Below are 17,903 nucleotides of genomic sequence, written 5' to 3' on the forward strand. Positions count from 1 at the left end.
TAACACTGATTCAGAGAAGAGATTGCCACCTAGTGGAAAATTAGGCTCATCACCTGGGATTAGAAAATAATGCTGAGAACTTCCCAAATTAACTAACACTTGATACTACTTAAAATACTACACATATATTCATTGTGTGTCATATTCATTGTGTGTCATATTCATTGTGTGTCCCGAATATACACATATATTCGGGATAGGTAAGGGTAATAAAAATATTAATAAGTCTCCATCTCTGCTGCCTACAAAGTACAGATGATACAAAGAAATCACTCCACAGAGAGGCATAAAGTAAATGGTATTGCAGAAAAAAAAAAAAAGGGTTTGCTTATCAGACAATCAAAAGCTAGTATTTCAGGAAATTTGCTAAAAAGGCAGGTTAGTGTAGCAAATAAGAGAATAGTCTCCAAGTCCAGACTGTATGGATCCAAGTCCTGGCTTATGTAAAATGAGGATAATTATAGTACCTATACTAAGATCATTGTGAAAAATGAAGTAAATATATGTAAAGTGCTTAAAACAGTACCAGGAACAAAGAAAGTGCTTCGTAAGTATTAGTTATGTTTATCATTACATGTAGAACAGGATCCTAGAGATGGAGATAGACGAATATTAATCCTAACCCTAACCCTAACTGCTGATGTCTGGCTTCATAAACTTAATGCAGAAGCCGTTTCTTCTGACTAGCATTATTATGGGAATCCTAAAAGTACATTATTTGTGGTACTCTGTGACTAAATTTTGTATTACTAGATGATTAACCCTTTCAACAACAGGCAAATAAAACTGCCTTCTGAAAGTAAAAATTGTATTTCTTACCAAAAAAAGCAAAAAGTCAGTAGAATGAAAGACCCAAAAGACCACAACTTGAACATATGCTTAACAGGGAAAGACGCTTGCTGACTCTTCACAGATTTTGCTAGAACTGAAAGACAGATGATACATTTAGCTACCACTGTGGTCTCATTAGCAGCTTATTTAACTTACCAAAAAAATGAGTCTACTCCATTTTCCTTGAAAAATACCTAAATGTATGAGCATTCAGATAAATAGTATTTAAAAATCATGTAACTGTTCAATCTTTCAAATTTTATACATTTATGTAAAGATACATGTAAACTTTATTTTCAGACAAGAAAGTTTGGGCAGAATATTCTTGCATTAAAAATGAGTAAAATATAAGGCAAACCTGTAAAAGGCTAATAATAAATAAGTTTTAATGAAAAATCTAAATACTATTGAATTGATGATTACAGCCTGAATTTAATGAGTAAAATATTTTAGAGTCTAAAACTTTTTGTTTTCTTATGAATACCAGTATTAACCATTCACAAGAATTGTGCTAAATCTTGGATTACTTGGCATTATGTAACCTCTTCCTAAGCTTCCTCATTTTAAAAATAGGCAGTAAAGAGTTAGGAAAATGTGTTGAAACATTTTGAATTTTATTTGTAAAGGTGTTAGTATACTGAAAATTGTGTTCTAAAATCATGGCACAAAATAATTTTAATTTCATGTGTATTATTTGAACATTTTAATTTCTGAAACACTTTGAATTCCTTCCTCTTCTACATAAATACAGTACACATAAAATGTCCTTAACTTCATGCACTTATTTCCTAATACAACTGACCCAGAAAGGTACACACTCTAATAAATAAAGGGCTGCCAACAGAATTAATAAAAGAGTGGGGAAAAACTTTTTCTCAATTCCCTTTCATATAGAGGTGTTTATCAGCATATTAAAACCTCAGTTCCCATAAAGTATATATGGGTTAAATGAGCATGACAACAACCCATTTTACCTTCTTCCTTGTTTCAATATAGTCCTTATTACATTTATTATATTCAATTTGCAAAGTACTTTCACAGTCCCTGCCTCACAGTATCCTCACAAATGACTCTCTTAGGTAGCAGAGGTATGGACATTAGTTGTGCCACTTACCAGATAAGGAAATGGAGCTTCAGGAAGGCAAGAGGCTTGTACACTACAGAAACAGAACTGAACCTAAGACCTCTGTTTTTGAACTCCTAAAAATGCTTTGCTTTCTGCTTACATTTCTAGAATGGACTTCTTAGTCTAAAAGCCTACTATCGAAAAACCAAATTGGCAAACCAAACTGGCTAACCTAATGATGGGAAACCTCAATCAGTGACAAAAAAAATACTGGGGGGGGAAAAAAAGATAAAGAATGGAACTTCCACTTGCATTTGTAGTGAAAACTGCAAAAGCCTATAAAGCACATTAGGAATTGAAGGGATACTGTGTAAAAGCTCTAAAGGTTCTGAGGAAACAACTGTGCCGCCTGCTTCTGTAAAATAGTCCCAGTGACGCGCTGCCTAGGTGTGACTCCCCTTCATGTGAAGAGTGAGTGCATGCACAAAGAATGGCCTGTTTGTGTTTGAACATGTGAATGGTCTGAATATGAATGGTTTGAATATGTGTTAGAGAAATTCTGTATCTCTTCCTGGTAAAATTTTTCAAAAGAAATCTCAATTTTACAAATTTTTTTTCTAATATGATTTACCTGGATAGCATAATAAAATTCATAAAATGATCAACAATTTCAGGTTTAGAACTTAACTGTCTAATAATTTAGCACTTACTACAACCATTAACCCATAACTAATTAACTGCTAAGCAATATCTGTATTAACATAATAAATGTAACCACTCCCATTTCATTTAAATTTAAGACTTTCTGCCAAATAATTCCATGTTGATATTACCTATGTATTTGTGTATTTATGACATTGTGTGTGAATCTCCCTAGCTTAGCAAAAACAGCAAAAGATGATACTTGACATCCTAAACAAATCAGAGACTACTAAAGACCGTTTTATTTTTGAACAAGATTTAATATATAAAGAAAATGGAACTGGGTTCTGGGAGTGACAACATATTAGTACAAATAATGCAGAACAATGAAGTCCTAACCTCAGGACAGAAATTAAAGAAATGTATAAAAAGTAACATAAATCCAAATAATTTTAAGAATGCCATATTATTCCTCAAAAATGTAGTCAGAGTCTTTGTTTCCTTATTTTTTGTTAGAATGACAGAATAGTGTAATTTTAGAGTAGAAAAAGACATTAAATTTCTAATTCCAGATCTTGTTTTCATAGACATTTGAGGTTTTGCCTTCCTTCTAGGGTAAGAGATTCTTAAGACTGTGACTTATTACAACCATGTGCTTTAGTGAAAAACAAAACCAAGGAATGAGAAACTAAATATTCAAATGAAAACATTAAAGATCCTTATTTCCTAAATGTTGTATATCTTTTAAATGTAGTTAACACATTCTCAAATAATTTTTAGGCGAATTTTATTTATTTAAATTTAAAAAGAAAGTGATGATTACCTTTCTGTGATTCCAACAAAGCACAACAATTTATGTGTACCTTTGCTGACATTTAAACTCCATAACAGTGCTTATGGAAAAATAAAATATCCTAATATAATAATAATGTAATCTATTTAATCTGTTTGTGTCTTAAAACATATTCAAGAGAGCTTCATTAAAACAAAGGTTGATAGTTGTCACAAAGCTCATGATTCTTGGTTCCATCTAAAAGTTACTTGAAATACTCTACTTATCAGCAGTGAACTTACCATAGAAATCGTAAATATACAGAAGAATTGGCTCATTCTGCCCAAATGCACAAAATGCAACCATATTTTCAAGTGGGTGATAAGAAATGTCTCGAATGGGTGATTTGAATGGCAGGTCAGAATACATTGCTACTTGTTCTCCTAAGTAAAAAAAGACATTTAATAATTTGCACTATCTCAAATTTCTCTCATTAGAAGATTATTCTGTAACTTACTAAAAATAGTTATAGTAAGTAATAACAAAGCTTGCATTATTTACATGAAAAACTCAAATACTTAAAAATAGTCATGGAACTCATATTAAATAATTATTTTTCATTGTCTTGTATCTCCTCTTTCTACTTCTCAACCCAACCTCTTCAATGAGGTTTTCAAGGCACAAAATTTTTTTAAAAAGAGCTTAGCAGGAGAGAAGTACCTGACTCTGAGAAGTGACAGCTGGGCAAATGCAAATTCATAACAAAGAACTCCAGGAGGACTGGGGCGGGGGTGGGAGGGTGGTTAGGCTATGGATTCTAGAACTGAAGAAACTGGCTGAAGGAGTTTGGTAGGTAATTCATTTTTCTACTTTTTCCAAAAACTGAGGTACCGCCTGCTTTCAAGATACATGATTATTCATGGCTAAAAGAAGCCTGCAATGGAGGTCTAAGGAGCATATGAAAACTGGAGCTCAAAAAGCAAAAAAACCCAAGATCTATTTATTGAAGTAGAAAAGAGATTTAACGCCTCCAAACTGATACTAAAGTATCAACACTCAGTAAGAAAAAACAAACAAACAAACAAACCCAGGGCGAACTGATTAGTCAAAAATGCCTAAAGGAAAGATGGAGAGAATGTGCATTATAGAGGGCACTTGCTGCAATGAGCTAGGTACTGTATATTTAAGTGTTGGACCGATAAATTCTACACCTCAAAAATACTACACTGTATGTTAACTAACTGGAATTTAAATAAAAACTTGGGGAAAATATCAACAGAATAAACACAGTGAACCACAAACTATTGATTAAAGTTACTTTAAATTTTATAAAATTCAATTTATTGCTAACAAATGTTTATGTGGTTTTAGCTTTTCTTTTGAAAAGCAAAGGTAAGGCACCAATGAACTTCCCAATGTAACAGCTTACTGTACTGGGAAAATATTAATTACCATAATTGAAGTAAATCCCTTTTGTTTTTTCTCTTTTAAGGATTTTTACTTTTAAGTACTCTCTACACCCATGTGGGGCTCGAACTTATAATCCCAAGGATCAAGAGTCGCATGCTCTATCAACTGAGCCAGCCAGGCATCCCAGATAAATAGCTATTAAGTTTCAGACAGCAAAACTTTGAGAGGAATTGGTTTATTTCTAATAAAAAGATATATTACAGCTGTTTAGCCGTTTGTATACCCACTTACATTTCAAGTTCAGCTTATAAGTATTTTGTATTACAATCTTGATTAAGAACTTCTCTTAATACAGCATAGGGAATATAGTCAATAATACTGAAATAACTTTGTATAGTGACACATGGTAACTACACTTATTATTGTGAGCATTTTGTAATGTATATAACTGTTGAATCTTTATGTTCCTTGTACACCTGAAACTAATATCACATGTCAACCACAATGAAAAATACTTCTCATAAGATTGATAATATCTCATTATAACACAAGGATAGAATAAGCCTTGAATTATAATGTGAAATTCTAAATCCATGAAGATATCAAAGCAATAAAGGCCAAAGTTAATATAAATTTAGGCGACAGCAGAGTCCCATTATCAGCTTTCCCATTTTGAAAAACATAACTGAGAACCTGAAATCAGAATTTCCTTCAAAATTATTTCACAAAATGGTAGTTTCCACACCTCTTCAAACAAAAGCAATCCAAAAAAAATTTTTAAGATCAATGAAATATTTACCTGTTTCTGGGTTCCAAACATATACTATACCATCCTCACTTCCAGCAAAGAGAAAAGTCCCACATGGTGTCAAAGTACTATGAATTTTTTCCCGGTAATTTGCTGCACCTACAAATTTCCTTGCTGCTAATCTACAAACAAAAAAGATTTCACAAATGTAACCTTACTCACTGAAAAGATTGATTAAAAAAAACCTTCTCTTTAAAAAACTTCTTTTTTTTTTAAATACTTCTTTTGCATTTAACAATTTTTTGAGAATCTGTTATGTGGGAGACATTCTACAATGATGCAGAATAATGAAGAGGGAGTCCCAGAGCTCAGGGACTTTATAATTTAGCAGGAGAGAGAAAGAATGCATTAATATAAAACAGAAATTGGATGCAGAAAGTGTCACAAAAGAACAAAATGAGTACTTTGGAGATTTGGATGAAAGTGATTATTTCTAGCTGTGAAGAGGGAGCTTCCTTTATAGAAGTGGTATTCGCGTTGGTTACTTAAAAATGTACAAAACTGTTATATTCTATTTTTCCCATGTGATAAATTTTTAAAATCACACGAGTAGTTGGATTCTTACAGGAATATTACACAAAAATATTATTAAATCATCTATTAAATATGGTATATAACCTTCTAGACTTTTTCATTTGTGAATAATAGCTAACATTATTTTAGTGCTCACTATGTGCCAGGTAAGCACTATTATCATCCTTGGTTTACAGAGAGGACATTACATACAGTGTCCCAACATATGCTTTTTTTTTTTAACAATAAATCATAATAATGGCCTTCTGTGTCAGGAAATACTGATTATGATTATGCATTCGTTTAGTAGGTATATTTTATCACACTCTAAACATTCCTTAAGAAATCATGTACTATGGGACAACACTTAGGATGTCTGTAGCTTTCCCCTACCATGAACATGAGTTCCATGAACAATCTTGTGTAAATGTATTTTTTCACTGTTTTATAACTATTTTCACATAAATTCCCAGACCTCAGGTTACTGGCTCAAATATTTCTGGAGTCCTTGCTATATGGTATAATGTTTTAAGTACTTTACATGTATAAACTAATTTATTCCCCACAAAACCCTTATGAATATGGTTTATTATTTCTCCCATTTGAGTGAGGAGAAAAGAGAGGCACAGAATGGTTAATCAGTTGGTCAGGGATGAAAAAGGCAGTATTTGACTCTAAGGAGTTTGCCTCCAAAGCTCAAGCAGGATTCTAAACTGAATACTGTACACTACTTAAAAAGAGAATAACCAAATTCTTTAGGCCTACCCTTTTAAACATGGCACTAATCCATTTCTAAAAAAATTCTCTCTCAGCACTCCTTATCAAGAAATTAATGCTTCTACAGACTTACTCACCCTGCCTTGAACACAACTTCTATTATCCTACCTCGGAATTTTATTCCAGGATCTTCATATTTCCCACCCTCCTGATAACACTTCTATCTTACCTAAATTCTATCCATCCTTTCAGATTGAGCTCAAAGGCCAGCCTCTCCATAGAGCCTTTAACAGAAGACTATAGAATAGCCATCATCACCTTTACCTGTTGCCATGAGAGATATAATCCTTTTATGAAATATTTATAGTCATTAAAATAATACATATCAAGCACTTGCTATCTTCCAAGCATGACATGGGTATTATGTATAAAAGAAGAATAAACAGATTCCAGTCTTAGAAGATCTCAATATTTAGCCTAATTAAATGTCTTGTGTTATTCTGGAGGCAGTAAAACTAGATTATAAACTCCTGATGAACTACTCTGAATTCTCCAATTGCACTGATGCCTGTATCCTAAACAGCTCTGCATAAACAATGAAGTCCTTACCAGTTAGCCCTACAAGTGAATTGTAGAATAAACCAGTATAGATCACATTTTCCTTTCTAAACACAATAATGAAATCTAATAAAACTAGAGTTCTCATTTGTTTCATTGGTATGCTTAACACCAAAACAAAAGCATACCAGAAGACCATGCTGTTTTTTTCAGAACTCTGCTTCTGCTTTTTATATTTAGGAAATTTCCTTTTTTAATTTAGAAATAAAACAAAATAAGGAAAACAAGGATATATTGATCAAAAACCATCTCATTCTGTTACGATATTATATCATAGTACTATGCTATACCATTATCATAGAGATAAAAGATAGTCTAAGGCAAAAGTTTCTTCTTTTTAAATTGTAACAACAGGGCAGCCTGGGTGGCTCAGCAGTTTAGCGCCTGCCTTTGGCCTGGGGCGTGATCCTAGAGTCCCAGGATCAAGTCAGGCTCCCTGCATGGAGCCTGCTTCTCCTTCTGCCTGTCTCTTTCTCTCTCTCTCTCTCTATCATGAATAAATAAAATCTTAAAAAAAAAAAGATTTAAATTGTAACAACAAAAAGCAACTGACTATATTTCAGCTCCAGAACTATTCACATTTTGAGCCAGAAAATTCTTTGTGGAGGGACTGTCTTATAAACTGTAGAATACTTAGCAGTATCTCTGGTCTCTATCCACTATATACTATCTGATCTCTATTCACTAAATACTAACATTCAAAAATGCCTTTAGACATTGTTAGACGTCTTCTGAGAGGACAAACTGTCTACTTGAGAACCACAGCTTCATTTTATACATATGAATTAACTCATTTCTTATTCTATGAGTCAGTCAGTATTGACCTGTCAATACTGAAATATACTTACATTCGGAGATCCATAATTCTCAAAGTACTGTCTTTGGTATGGATTAACAATCGTTTTCCATTGGGATGAACCTCCAGATAACTTATGGGAATCCCCTTAAACTCACTCTCTTTAATTTCCTAAAATGATTTAAAAAGATTATAAAAATATTATCACTTTACAGATTGTCTAATATAAAGCCCCTTTTGGAGTACAAAACTAATTTAAGGAAGTCATTTTTTATCGTAATTTAAAGTATTTTTTTAAATTGTTAGCAAAAAGAATTCCAGTAACTTCACTTACAGGTTGAAAATACAGCTGACAGTATGTCTTTTTTGATTGTTATGTAATACCACATTTAATTAGTATTTCTGTAATGTATTCCCAAATAAGCACTTCATAAAACACAACTTCTTTGTATTTTCTTGCTTACCATCATATAAGAAAGCTGCTAATCTTTATGACTTCAAAAGTTAGTACAGAATTGACTTTTAAGTTCTATTTCAGTCTAAGATTATGTCTTCATGCATTTATCCCCGCGTTGTCCTAAAAAAGGTATGGCATCTTATTGACATCTTATTCTGAGACCATGTAATTTAGATTGTAATTTTAGGGAATTTTTTTTTTTTTTAAGCAACAAGAATCATTTCTTGCATCTGAAGTATTCTGTGATGACATCCTTGGTCTGAGACTCTTTGCCATAGTCCTTAACCACCACACAACTGCAACCAACGACTTCATGGAGTTTTCCCCCCCTCTGTCAGTTTCACAGAGGTCTACCCATTCATTCCCTTAGTTTCTTCTTGTCATCAACCTTAATTAGGTTGATTTGGTGTTCAGCACAAAGAGCCTCCACCAACTTGACCTACAGAGGCTCATCAGAGTTGGATGCAAGCACACCTAAGATGGGTCTGGCACTTGTCTAAGGCTTTGGCAGCTTTGCGAATCCACTGTGCGAGGCCATGGTGGACAAGGGTGGTCTTCAGCACCTCCTGTCAAGTAGCATTAATGACCACTACAGCTCCAGCAGCAATGCGTTCCTTGGCCATGGTGGAGGGTGGCCACAGGTGGAGCCGAATCTTTAGTGCACCTGAGCCTCCAGCAATTTTTTTTTTTGATAATTATTTAAGGCAGCTATAGAAGATGCCTGACTTAGGATGTCAAGAAAGACCTATGTACTGAAGGAAAATCTGCCTGGATGAGCCACACATAGCAAAAATTACTAAAGGTCCTTTTTGTGTGGATTACTAGGAAAAAAGGAAAAAAACTCATAAATACAAAACTGTTTAGACTAAAGTCCAGAGAGTCAGAAGAAAGTCTGCTTTAACCTTCAGGCAGAATAGTGAATTCTTTTCCTTTGATGACCTGTTAGCATGCTTTGTCTCTTTCTCTGAGAGGATGTTCCTCCCCTTCAGAGGTAGTTTGCCACCAGCAGTGGTGGAGAACAAACTGCTATGATCCGAGTATCAACAGCTGAGCCCAAGCTGCAAAGCCTGCTGTTAGCTGCTTTTCTAAAGTTACAGAAAAAAAAGCACTGACAGTACACATGGGGTAACGTTATAGTGACTGAACTACAACAGTCTGGGGATGCGATGCACTGCTGGGAGTCTGAGCAACACACAAATGCAAAAGTGCAAAATCAAAACACAAAACTGTCTAAAAAGTGTTGGGCATGAAATTGACAAAAGTGCCAGCAAATTTAGCATTTGTAGTATCTGTTAGTGACTTCCCTTTACTTTTCTTTATCATATTCACACTCAAACAAAAAACAAAAAGCCTTAGTTTTGAAGTCCATGTCCTGTGTGGGCCATAGCACATGGACAGGTCATCTTAAGGGACAGGTGAGTATAATTTAGCATTTCTCACGCTGCCGGCTGAAGAGAACTAGGTAAGAAATCACAGTCTACAGTTTGTCCTAGGGCATTAGCTCCTAAAAGAGACTCCAGCTCATTTCCTAACTTTTTATTTTGGACTGTCTCAAGTAACCACCAGGCGGCAGACTTTGAAGATAAGTTTGCCTTTTAGTTACTATATTGAGGTAAGGAAACAAATGATTTTTAACACAAATAATAGAATCTGCACTGTACACTCAAATTAGTGGAAAAGGTGCCTTTGGAGTCTTGCCAATCCCTTAGGTATATAAGTAATTAGAAAGTTCTTTTCAGGGGATCCCTGGGTGGCTCAGCGGTTTAGAGCCTGCCTTTGGCCCAGGGCGTGATCCTGGAGTCCCAGATCGAGTCCCGGATCGAGTCCCAGATCGGACTCCCCGCACTGGGCTCCCTTCTCCCTCTGTCTGTGTCTCTGCCTCTCTCTCTCTCTCTCTCATGAATAAATAAAATCTTAAAAAAAAAAAAGTTCTTTTCAAAATGTGTGAAACTAGGCTACAACATGAATCCTAAGCCATCAATTCTTAATCTGACAGACTAGATAAAAATGACTAAAAATAGAACAGTTTTAAAAATAGAGCTGACAGATTCAACAGATTTAACTAAAGTTTGTACAATCCTTTATCACTTACGGTGTCTTTTTCTCAAACGAGGACAATTGTTACAAGAACAAAAGTACAGCATATAAGACAGAAACTATATCAACTTACGTAAAACAAACTCAGGTTTAATAATTCACTTTGTGTTTTTAGTTAAAAAATACTGAATATGCACCAATAAAATTGCTTAATATAACAGCCTTAAAAACCCTCTACACCAAAAATGAGAGTTCATTCATTCCTGCCTACTTAGTACAATTCAAATGTAAAGAATTATTGTGAATAAATGATAGACCGACTCATAATTACATACTTTTGATTACATAAATGTGAAAGACAGCACTGTTAACAAAACATTGAGCACACTGGTTTTAGAGTAATGTTATGGGGTAAAAAAAAAAAAAAAAAGAACATGAATAGCAGAAAATATAAGGTATTACTTACAGATGGTAATATAACATATTCCTCACTTTAGCATAATTCCAGCAATGGATCATTGAATGTCATATCACAAATTACGGTTCAAAAATAAGAAAGTTAAGTTTGGCCAAAATGAAAATTTTCTCTAAGTTGCTGTGTCATCAATTAGCTATCAGGAAGACTACATAATTAATCAATGATAATTGACTTTGCTGGGGCTGAGAAAAACTTCATTTTTTTTGAGAGGAGAGAAATAATGTCCTGATGTCTTATTTCTAAAGTCATTAGGTTCAATTTTTTCTAATTTCTTTAATTCCCAAATATAAAATATGATTTTATACCTTATTTACACTCCAGTGGCGCACTGAATGTTTCACATCATTAACTTTGACATAGGTATTCCAAACAACAATCACCCCTGTGCAATCTCCTGAATACATGTGATGACCTATTTAAAAAAAAATAAAATTACTCACGAATACTACACATAGGTAGAAACAAGTAATATGAAATCGGGAAAACACATCCTAGTATAACAAAGAATCAGAGGGCTCTTAAATGATATTTTAGTGGGATCCCTGGGTGGCGCAGCGGTTTGGCGCCTGCCTTTGGCCCAGGGCGCGATCCTGGAGACCCGGGATCGAATCCCACGTCGGGCTCCCGGTGCATGGAGCCTGCTTCTCCCTCTGCCTGTGTCTCTGCCTCATTCTCTCTCTCTCTCTGTGACTATCACAAATAAATAAAAATTAAAAAAAAAAAATTAAAAAAAAATATTTTAGTAAAAAAAAAAAAAAAAAGAAGAAAAGCACAAAAAATCCCAAATACAACTAGTAATCAAATTCCAATGATCTTAAATGAATTCTTCACTCTTTTGAATTAGTTTTGATGACTTATTTCCCTTTGTCACTTATGTGAATTTGAATACAAAAAGAAACGAGCATCTCACTACATTTGTAAATGGTTCAAATTCTAAAGCCAAACAAATAATTTTAATTATTCAATACATCTCTGTATTGCCCACCTTTATTAACCTACATAATCTGTTTTATACTCCTGGAAAAACACCTATATTCTAATATATACTGTTAGCAAAATACCTGATACTAGTAGAAAGTTAATAAACGATCAGGGAATGAATAAAATGATAAATAGCAGATGTTCCAATTTAACATAAATTCTTAGTCAAACCATCTTATAGTTGAATGGGACCTCAGAGAGCATCAAATTCAACTTTATACCCACTCATGAATATCTTCCACACCATCTTGAACAGATGGTTGTTCAGTAACTGTGAACTTAGTATTTTACAAAGCAGCTAGTCAATTGATAAACTACCCTATATACTAGAATGTTCTAATTCTGAACAACAGATATCTGTCTTCAGTGGCTTTGGTACCATCTCTACCTACTGGAGCAACATAGACTGATTATTTTTTTGTTTCACATTTGGGTATCTTAGTCAAATATTTGAAGAAATTCATCCCTCTTTTTCAATTTGAGCTATTTTTACCAAGACAAAGTTTGCACACCTTTCTATCCTTGGTTGACTTTTCCTTTTCTGACTTCTTAACATCCTTGTAGTAAACTGAATATATTAGCAGTACTGTCATTTTTATCTGGACCCTATCCTAATTAATTATAGTTCTAGTCTACCTATCAGTGTCTGAAATAAAGTAAAGGTGACTATATTCTCATAAGGGTCTGTGGGGAATAAGTTAGCTTACACATGTACTTAAAACATCACAGCACACAGCAAGGACTCCAGAAATATGTGACTCAGCAACCTCCAGTCTGGGAACTTATGTTAAGAAAATAATCATACGGATGCTTGGGTGGCTCTATGGTTGAATGTCTGCCTTTGGCTCAGGGCGTGTGGGCTCTCTGTGGGGAGCCTGCCTCTCCCTCTGCCTATGTCTCTGGCTCTTTCTTTGTGTCTCTCATGAATAAATAAATAAATCTTAAAAAAAAAAAAAAAGAGAATAGAATCATAAACAGTGCAACAAAGCTTTGTATATATAGAAAGCTGTACATACAGCTTTTATATATACTTTTTTGTGTATTTTATTCACAGAAATCATGTTCATGGTAGGAGAAAGCTGGAAACATCCTAAGTATTGCCAATAATAGAACATTTCTTAAGATGCAATCAGACAACTATATAACATGTACCTGTTAACTGTTACCTGAATGCAAAGGTGCCCAGCACACAGTGCCCTCAGTACATAGTATAAATACAGGTTTCCCCTGCTATCTATCTAATATTCTTTTGGCATTTCCCCCCCTTCATCATTTTAACCTTTTAACTCAAAAGCCACTTAAGAGAAACCTACTGAAAAAGAAAAGAAAAAGAAAGAAAAGAAAGGAAAGAAAAGAAAAGAAACTTACTGAGGGGATAATCATCAATCCAATGAAATATACTTATAAAATTTGGTATCTGACTGGTTGTTACAGCAAAGATTAGTTGAATCTAAACGTTTAAGATTTAATGACTTTAATGATTTTTTTAAAAGATTTTATTTAATTTCTTAGAGAGAGAGCATGCACAGTGGGGAGGAGAAGGAGAGGAACAAGCAGACTCCATGCTGAGCGCAGAGTCCAATGTGGGCTCAATTTCATGACCCTAAGATCATGACCTTGAGCCAAAATCAAGATTCAGGTGCTTAACCAACTGAGCCACACAGGCACCCCAGAATTTAATGATTTTAAAATTACAAACAAAATGCCCTCACTGCTAAATCTGTGCCTGTGTTTACAATATGATCCGCAAATACACGTAAATCTAAATATGTACAATCATAACACACAAAATCCCTTCAAGCTTAGAAAAATTCTTAGTGAACAAAATATTTTTAAAAATTCTTCATTTGGAATATGTTCTGACATACCTTCAATATCAAAGCAGAGAGAGTTGATGAAACTCCTGTGTGTGTCAAACTGTCGGATCAATACAGCAGGATTCTCTCTCATATCAACCTTCCATATCCGTATCACAGAATCATAGCATCCGGTAACCACCAGTTCTTTGACCGCAGGATGGAATTTGGCAGTGTAAACAAAAGAGGGATGAGGTAAAACTCTGAATGTATTGCTATTATTTATTTCATTTTTCCATATCCTAGAAAAGGATAGAAAGTTATATATTGCTTCTGGAAGGCAGAAGTTTCTAAAACTTTCTCTAAAGACCAGCACAGCCAGTGGAACTGAAGTAAGCAATGACAATAACCAATGGTAAACTAAATTTCGTAATAATAAAAAATAATGTGATCAAATATTTGATGGCTGGAGTTCTGTACATCTTGACAAAGCTATTTCTTAGTTATTATCAAGTATAATGGTTAATTTGTCTACTAATTTTAATCTATACTGTAAAATGAAAAATTATATTTGGATATATATTTTTAAAAACCTATTTTTGACATTGATTAAACACACACTGAATAGTTTGGTAAAACACTGCATTTAGTACATTACATACAAAAAATAAAATATAGGAAGAACTTTATTCTCTGCTTAGGTTGTATATATTGCTTTTGCAAAATGCTCACTAGTAGAGGTTTAGAGAATAAGATAATCTATTAACTTTTTATTTGTAATTTCCAAGCTTAGATAATGATCACAATCTCAAAGTCTTAAAAGCTATACTGAAATTACTATATGATACCTGAATAAAATAAGATTGAATTAATTATAATATTTTGATAATCATATAAGATTGATTGTATTAATTATAATATTTTGATATAATTTGATAATTATATTTTGATAATTATAATATTTTGATAAATCTAAATATGTATAATCATAACACACAAAATCCCACCAGATAGAAAACAGACTACATTACAGACTTGCATTAAACACTCAATTTATGCTTAACAGTTTTACTATCTCTTCCTCTAAATAATGGATAATTTTTAAAAAAGTTATATTACTGTCATTGCTACAGTCCTTACAAAAGAGTAAACCCTATGAGTTAAAACTGTTATGTTACTCTGCATCTCTAGTCAGTGCATAAAAATAGGCAAAATTTAGTAACAGAAAGGTATTAAATGAGTGTGAAACACTAGATTTTAAACAGTTTGTTTAAATTATTAGAATTAGAAAATATATTAATTTTTAATAGGGGGATTTTGAGTTCATTCTTTTAATCACAACCTAAGAACTAAAGCAAATTAAGTCCTTTTCAAAATTATCGATGAAAGAAAAAAATACAGTTGCCATTTAAGAATAACATTCTATGAGTTTTCTCAGCAGCTGCTTCAAATACAGGATCTGATCTTCAATTACTAAGAATCCAAACTAATAATGAAGGAAGTGAAAGAACATGTTTTCAAGTGAAAATAAAGCATGTGTGTCACTGCATAAACACTTTTACCATAGTAATACTTTGAATGAATATATGCTACATGAAATACAGTACTTATTGAAAGAACAAAATCACTAATTTGTAATGAAGATTGTTAGAAGTTTTAAAAAATTAAAAATAATAAAAAGAATATAGTTTAAAAGATTGTTAAAATTTCAGTTGCTTGCTTAAAAATCTTAGTATTATTATTTGAAATAATATACAATAGGCAAGAACCAGTGGGAGTTACTCAGGAGACACTACTAATACTTAACGAGGAAGACAGAAGACCCAGCCAGAAGCCCATGCTTCTGCCACTTGGAGCATTAGCAACTCTAATTCTTTTCCTCTAATTTTAGCTTATTCAAAATCTTTACCTCTTTCAAAATCTCACTCTTTTTGGTTCTAGCCGCAATGTTTCTTCCTTCACTTAGTTAATCTTATACAAATAAATACTTTTATGATACAAAGAGCCCTCAAAGAGTATCAATCTCAAAGACACATAAAGAGGTATATTTTACTACAACATAGTATATGCTATGTGGAAAAATCCAAGAGATTTTTAAGAAATGGTTAAAACTGAGCTGGGTTTTAAATGATGACTACGAGCCCACAGAGGCTCACAAAAGGCACTTAAATGTTTGCTGAGTGACTGCGTTAAGCAGGAAGCCCAGAAAAAGGGCATTTAAGTACAGGAAGAGGAGGCATGGAGAGATACCAAAGAGGGTAAGATGCTAAGGGCATTTCAAAAAGATTGTGTGGGTGAGGCTGAGGGTATATGGCAAGTACACAGGAGACGGATGTAGGGTCAATGAGAAACATGCCTATTATGCCATGCTAAGGAACTAGAACATTTTCAAAAGGGTGGTGGGAATCAAAGACTTTTGAAAACCAGGGCAGTATGAAAGATGGTTGTGGAAAGCTGGAGGAACAAAAGGCTGAACAGTGGGAAAGGTCAGCACCAACAGTTTAACCAAGAGGCAGATAGCAAGTATCTGAATGAAGGTAACAGCTGTGAAGATAGAAAGTGTGACAGAATGGGGAGCCTTTTAGGAGGGCAAACTGATAGACTGTGGTATTGCTTGGATATGGGAAGTTACAGTGGAAACAAAAAAGAAATAAGTGCTACTCTGAGTTCCTGCCTCAGGAGAAAGGGTGGAGGTCATGAAAAAAAAAAAAAAAAGAAAAGAAAAAGAAAAACCTACAAGAGGACTAAAAAAGGAAAGCAAAGTTTGGCGATATTAGGAAGTCTGGGTTTGGATCTGGGGTGCTACCAGCAGTCCAGAGAGAAGTGTGTAACAGTAAGTGAAACTCCGAAAAAAAGTAGGCACTAGAAGTCAGCTCATATAAGTGAGATTCAAAGCTGGGGAAGAGGAGAGAGACCAAGATGAGCACAGCAAACCAGGGAAGATGATCAAGTAGGAAGATTCTGGGAATAAACATCTACAGAGAACAGGCAGAGGAAGAGGAACAAGAGACAGAGAACAAGAACTGGCCAGGCTCATAAAAGGCAAAAAGAAGAGGCTGTTGATAAAACTATTAATTTAAAATCTTTTAAAACGGATCAACAATTAATTACTGTAGTGAAAGCAAACAGGATAAGGACCAACACTGGCCACCAGGTGTGAGAGTCAGCAAGAAACTGCTGAGCTCTTAAAGAAGGTTGCTCTAGCAAGGTAGAAGTGAAAGCCAGACTCACTGGGTTGAGCTAAAGATCATGTGTGTAGAACATTCTTGATGGTGTAGAAAGAAAAATAATATGATAGTATGAAAACCAGGAAGAACTGAGAAAAAGATTTCTTAAGGAGATTCGAGCACATTTTTAATATGAGAGGACAAAATCAACAGAGAGAAAGATATAGAAGAGACGAGAGGGGTATAGGAAGCAGAATCGTAGATTGAAGGACTGAGATTAAAAGCACATGTCAAGGAGTGGCCGGAAAGGTGTCTTTACCCATACATCTTTGTTAGGAGCCACAGAGATAAAGCTGGGTACATTTATAGATACTGAGTGGGAAAGCAGAGGGAGATACAGGAAGTTCATGTCTTGTTTAATTTCACTGTAAGTTGAAGGTAGCTAGTGAAAGTGGGAATATGTAACTCCACGGAGGGAACTCCAAGTGCTGTAAGGATGTGCTACCAGAAGAATGGGAAAAGATATCTGAATAAAGATAAGGAAAAAGCTTGCTCAGCTGTGATGGGAGCTCAGGTGATTTCAAGACTTGAAAATCCACAGTCAGGCCTTTGCAAGGTTATGCACTATTCTCTAGTACAACCCTGCATCAGATAGAATGGCTATGCTGAGAGGGTCCTGGAGGATGCTGTTAGGGGGACTAACAGCAGGTGCCCAGCTACAGAGGGAAGGAAATCAAGTCTCACCAGTTACTATCTTCTGCATTTAAACAGAAACAAAACAGTGATGACAACATCTTAATCCATTAGACATTTT

General features: G+C 34.2%; 1 protein-coding gene and 1 pseudogene across 24 annotated transcripts in view; both read right to left on the reverse strand.

Annotated features, from left to right (window-relative positions):
• AHI1 (Abelson helper integration site 1) overlaps positions 1-17,903 on the reverse strand; it is a 235,158-nt gene that overhangs the window by 170,197 nt on the left and 47,058 nt on the right. For all 24 annotated transcript variants that reach the window (XR_013377077.1, XR_013377078.1, XR_013377063.1 and 21 more), the window contains 5 exons: positions 13,995-14,224; positions 11,451-11,557; positions 8,226-8,344; positions 5,521-5,651; positions 3,614-3,754 (listed from right to left, as the gene is read on the reverse strand). Coding sequence is in view for 8 of the 24 variants with exons in the window: in XM_077894075.1 (XP_077750201.1) it covers positions 3,614-3,754; positions 5,521-5,651; positions 8,226-8,344; positions 11,451-11,557; positions 13,995-14,224 (728 nt within the window). In the remaining 16 variants the exon portion in view is untranslated. The remainder of the gene's footprint in view (positions 1-3,613; positions 3,755-5,520; positions 5,652-8,225; positions 8,345-11,450; positions 11,558-13,994; positions 14,225-17,903) is intronic.
• On the reverse strand, positions 8,717-9,253 carry LOC144282180 (small ribosomal subunit protein eS12 pseudogene; annotated as a pseudogene).

The sequence above is a fragment of the Canis aureus genome, chromosome 1 (genome assembly GCF_053574225.1).
Source record: "Canis aureus isolate CA01 chromosome 1, VMU_Caureus_v.1.0, whole genome shotgun sequence".
Lineage (NCBI taxonomy): Eukaryota > Metazoa > Chordata > Mammalia > Carnivora > Canidae > Canis > Canis aureus.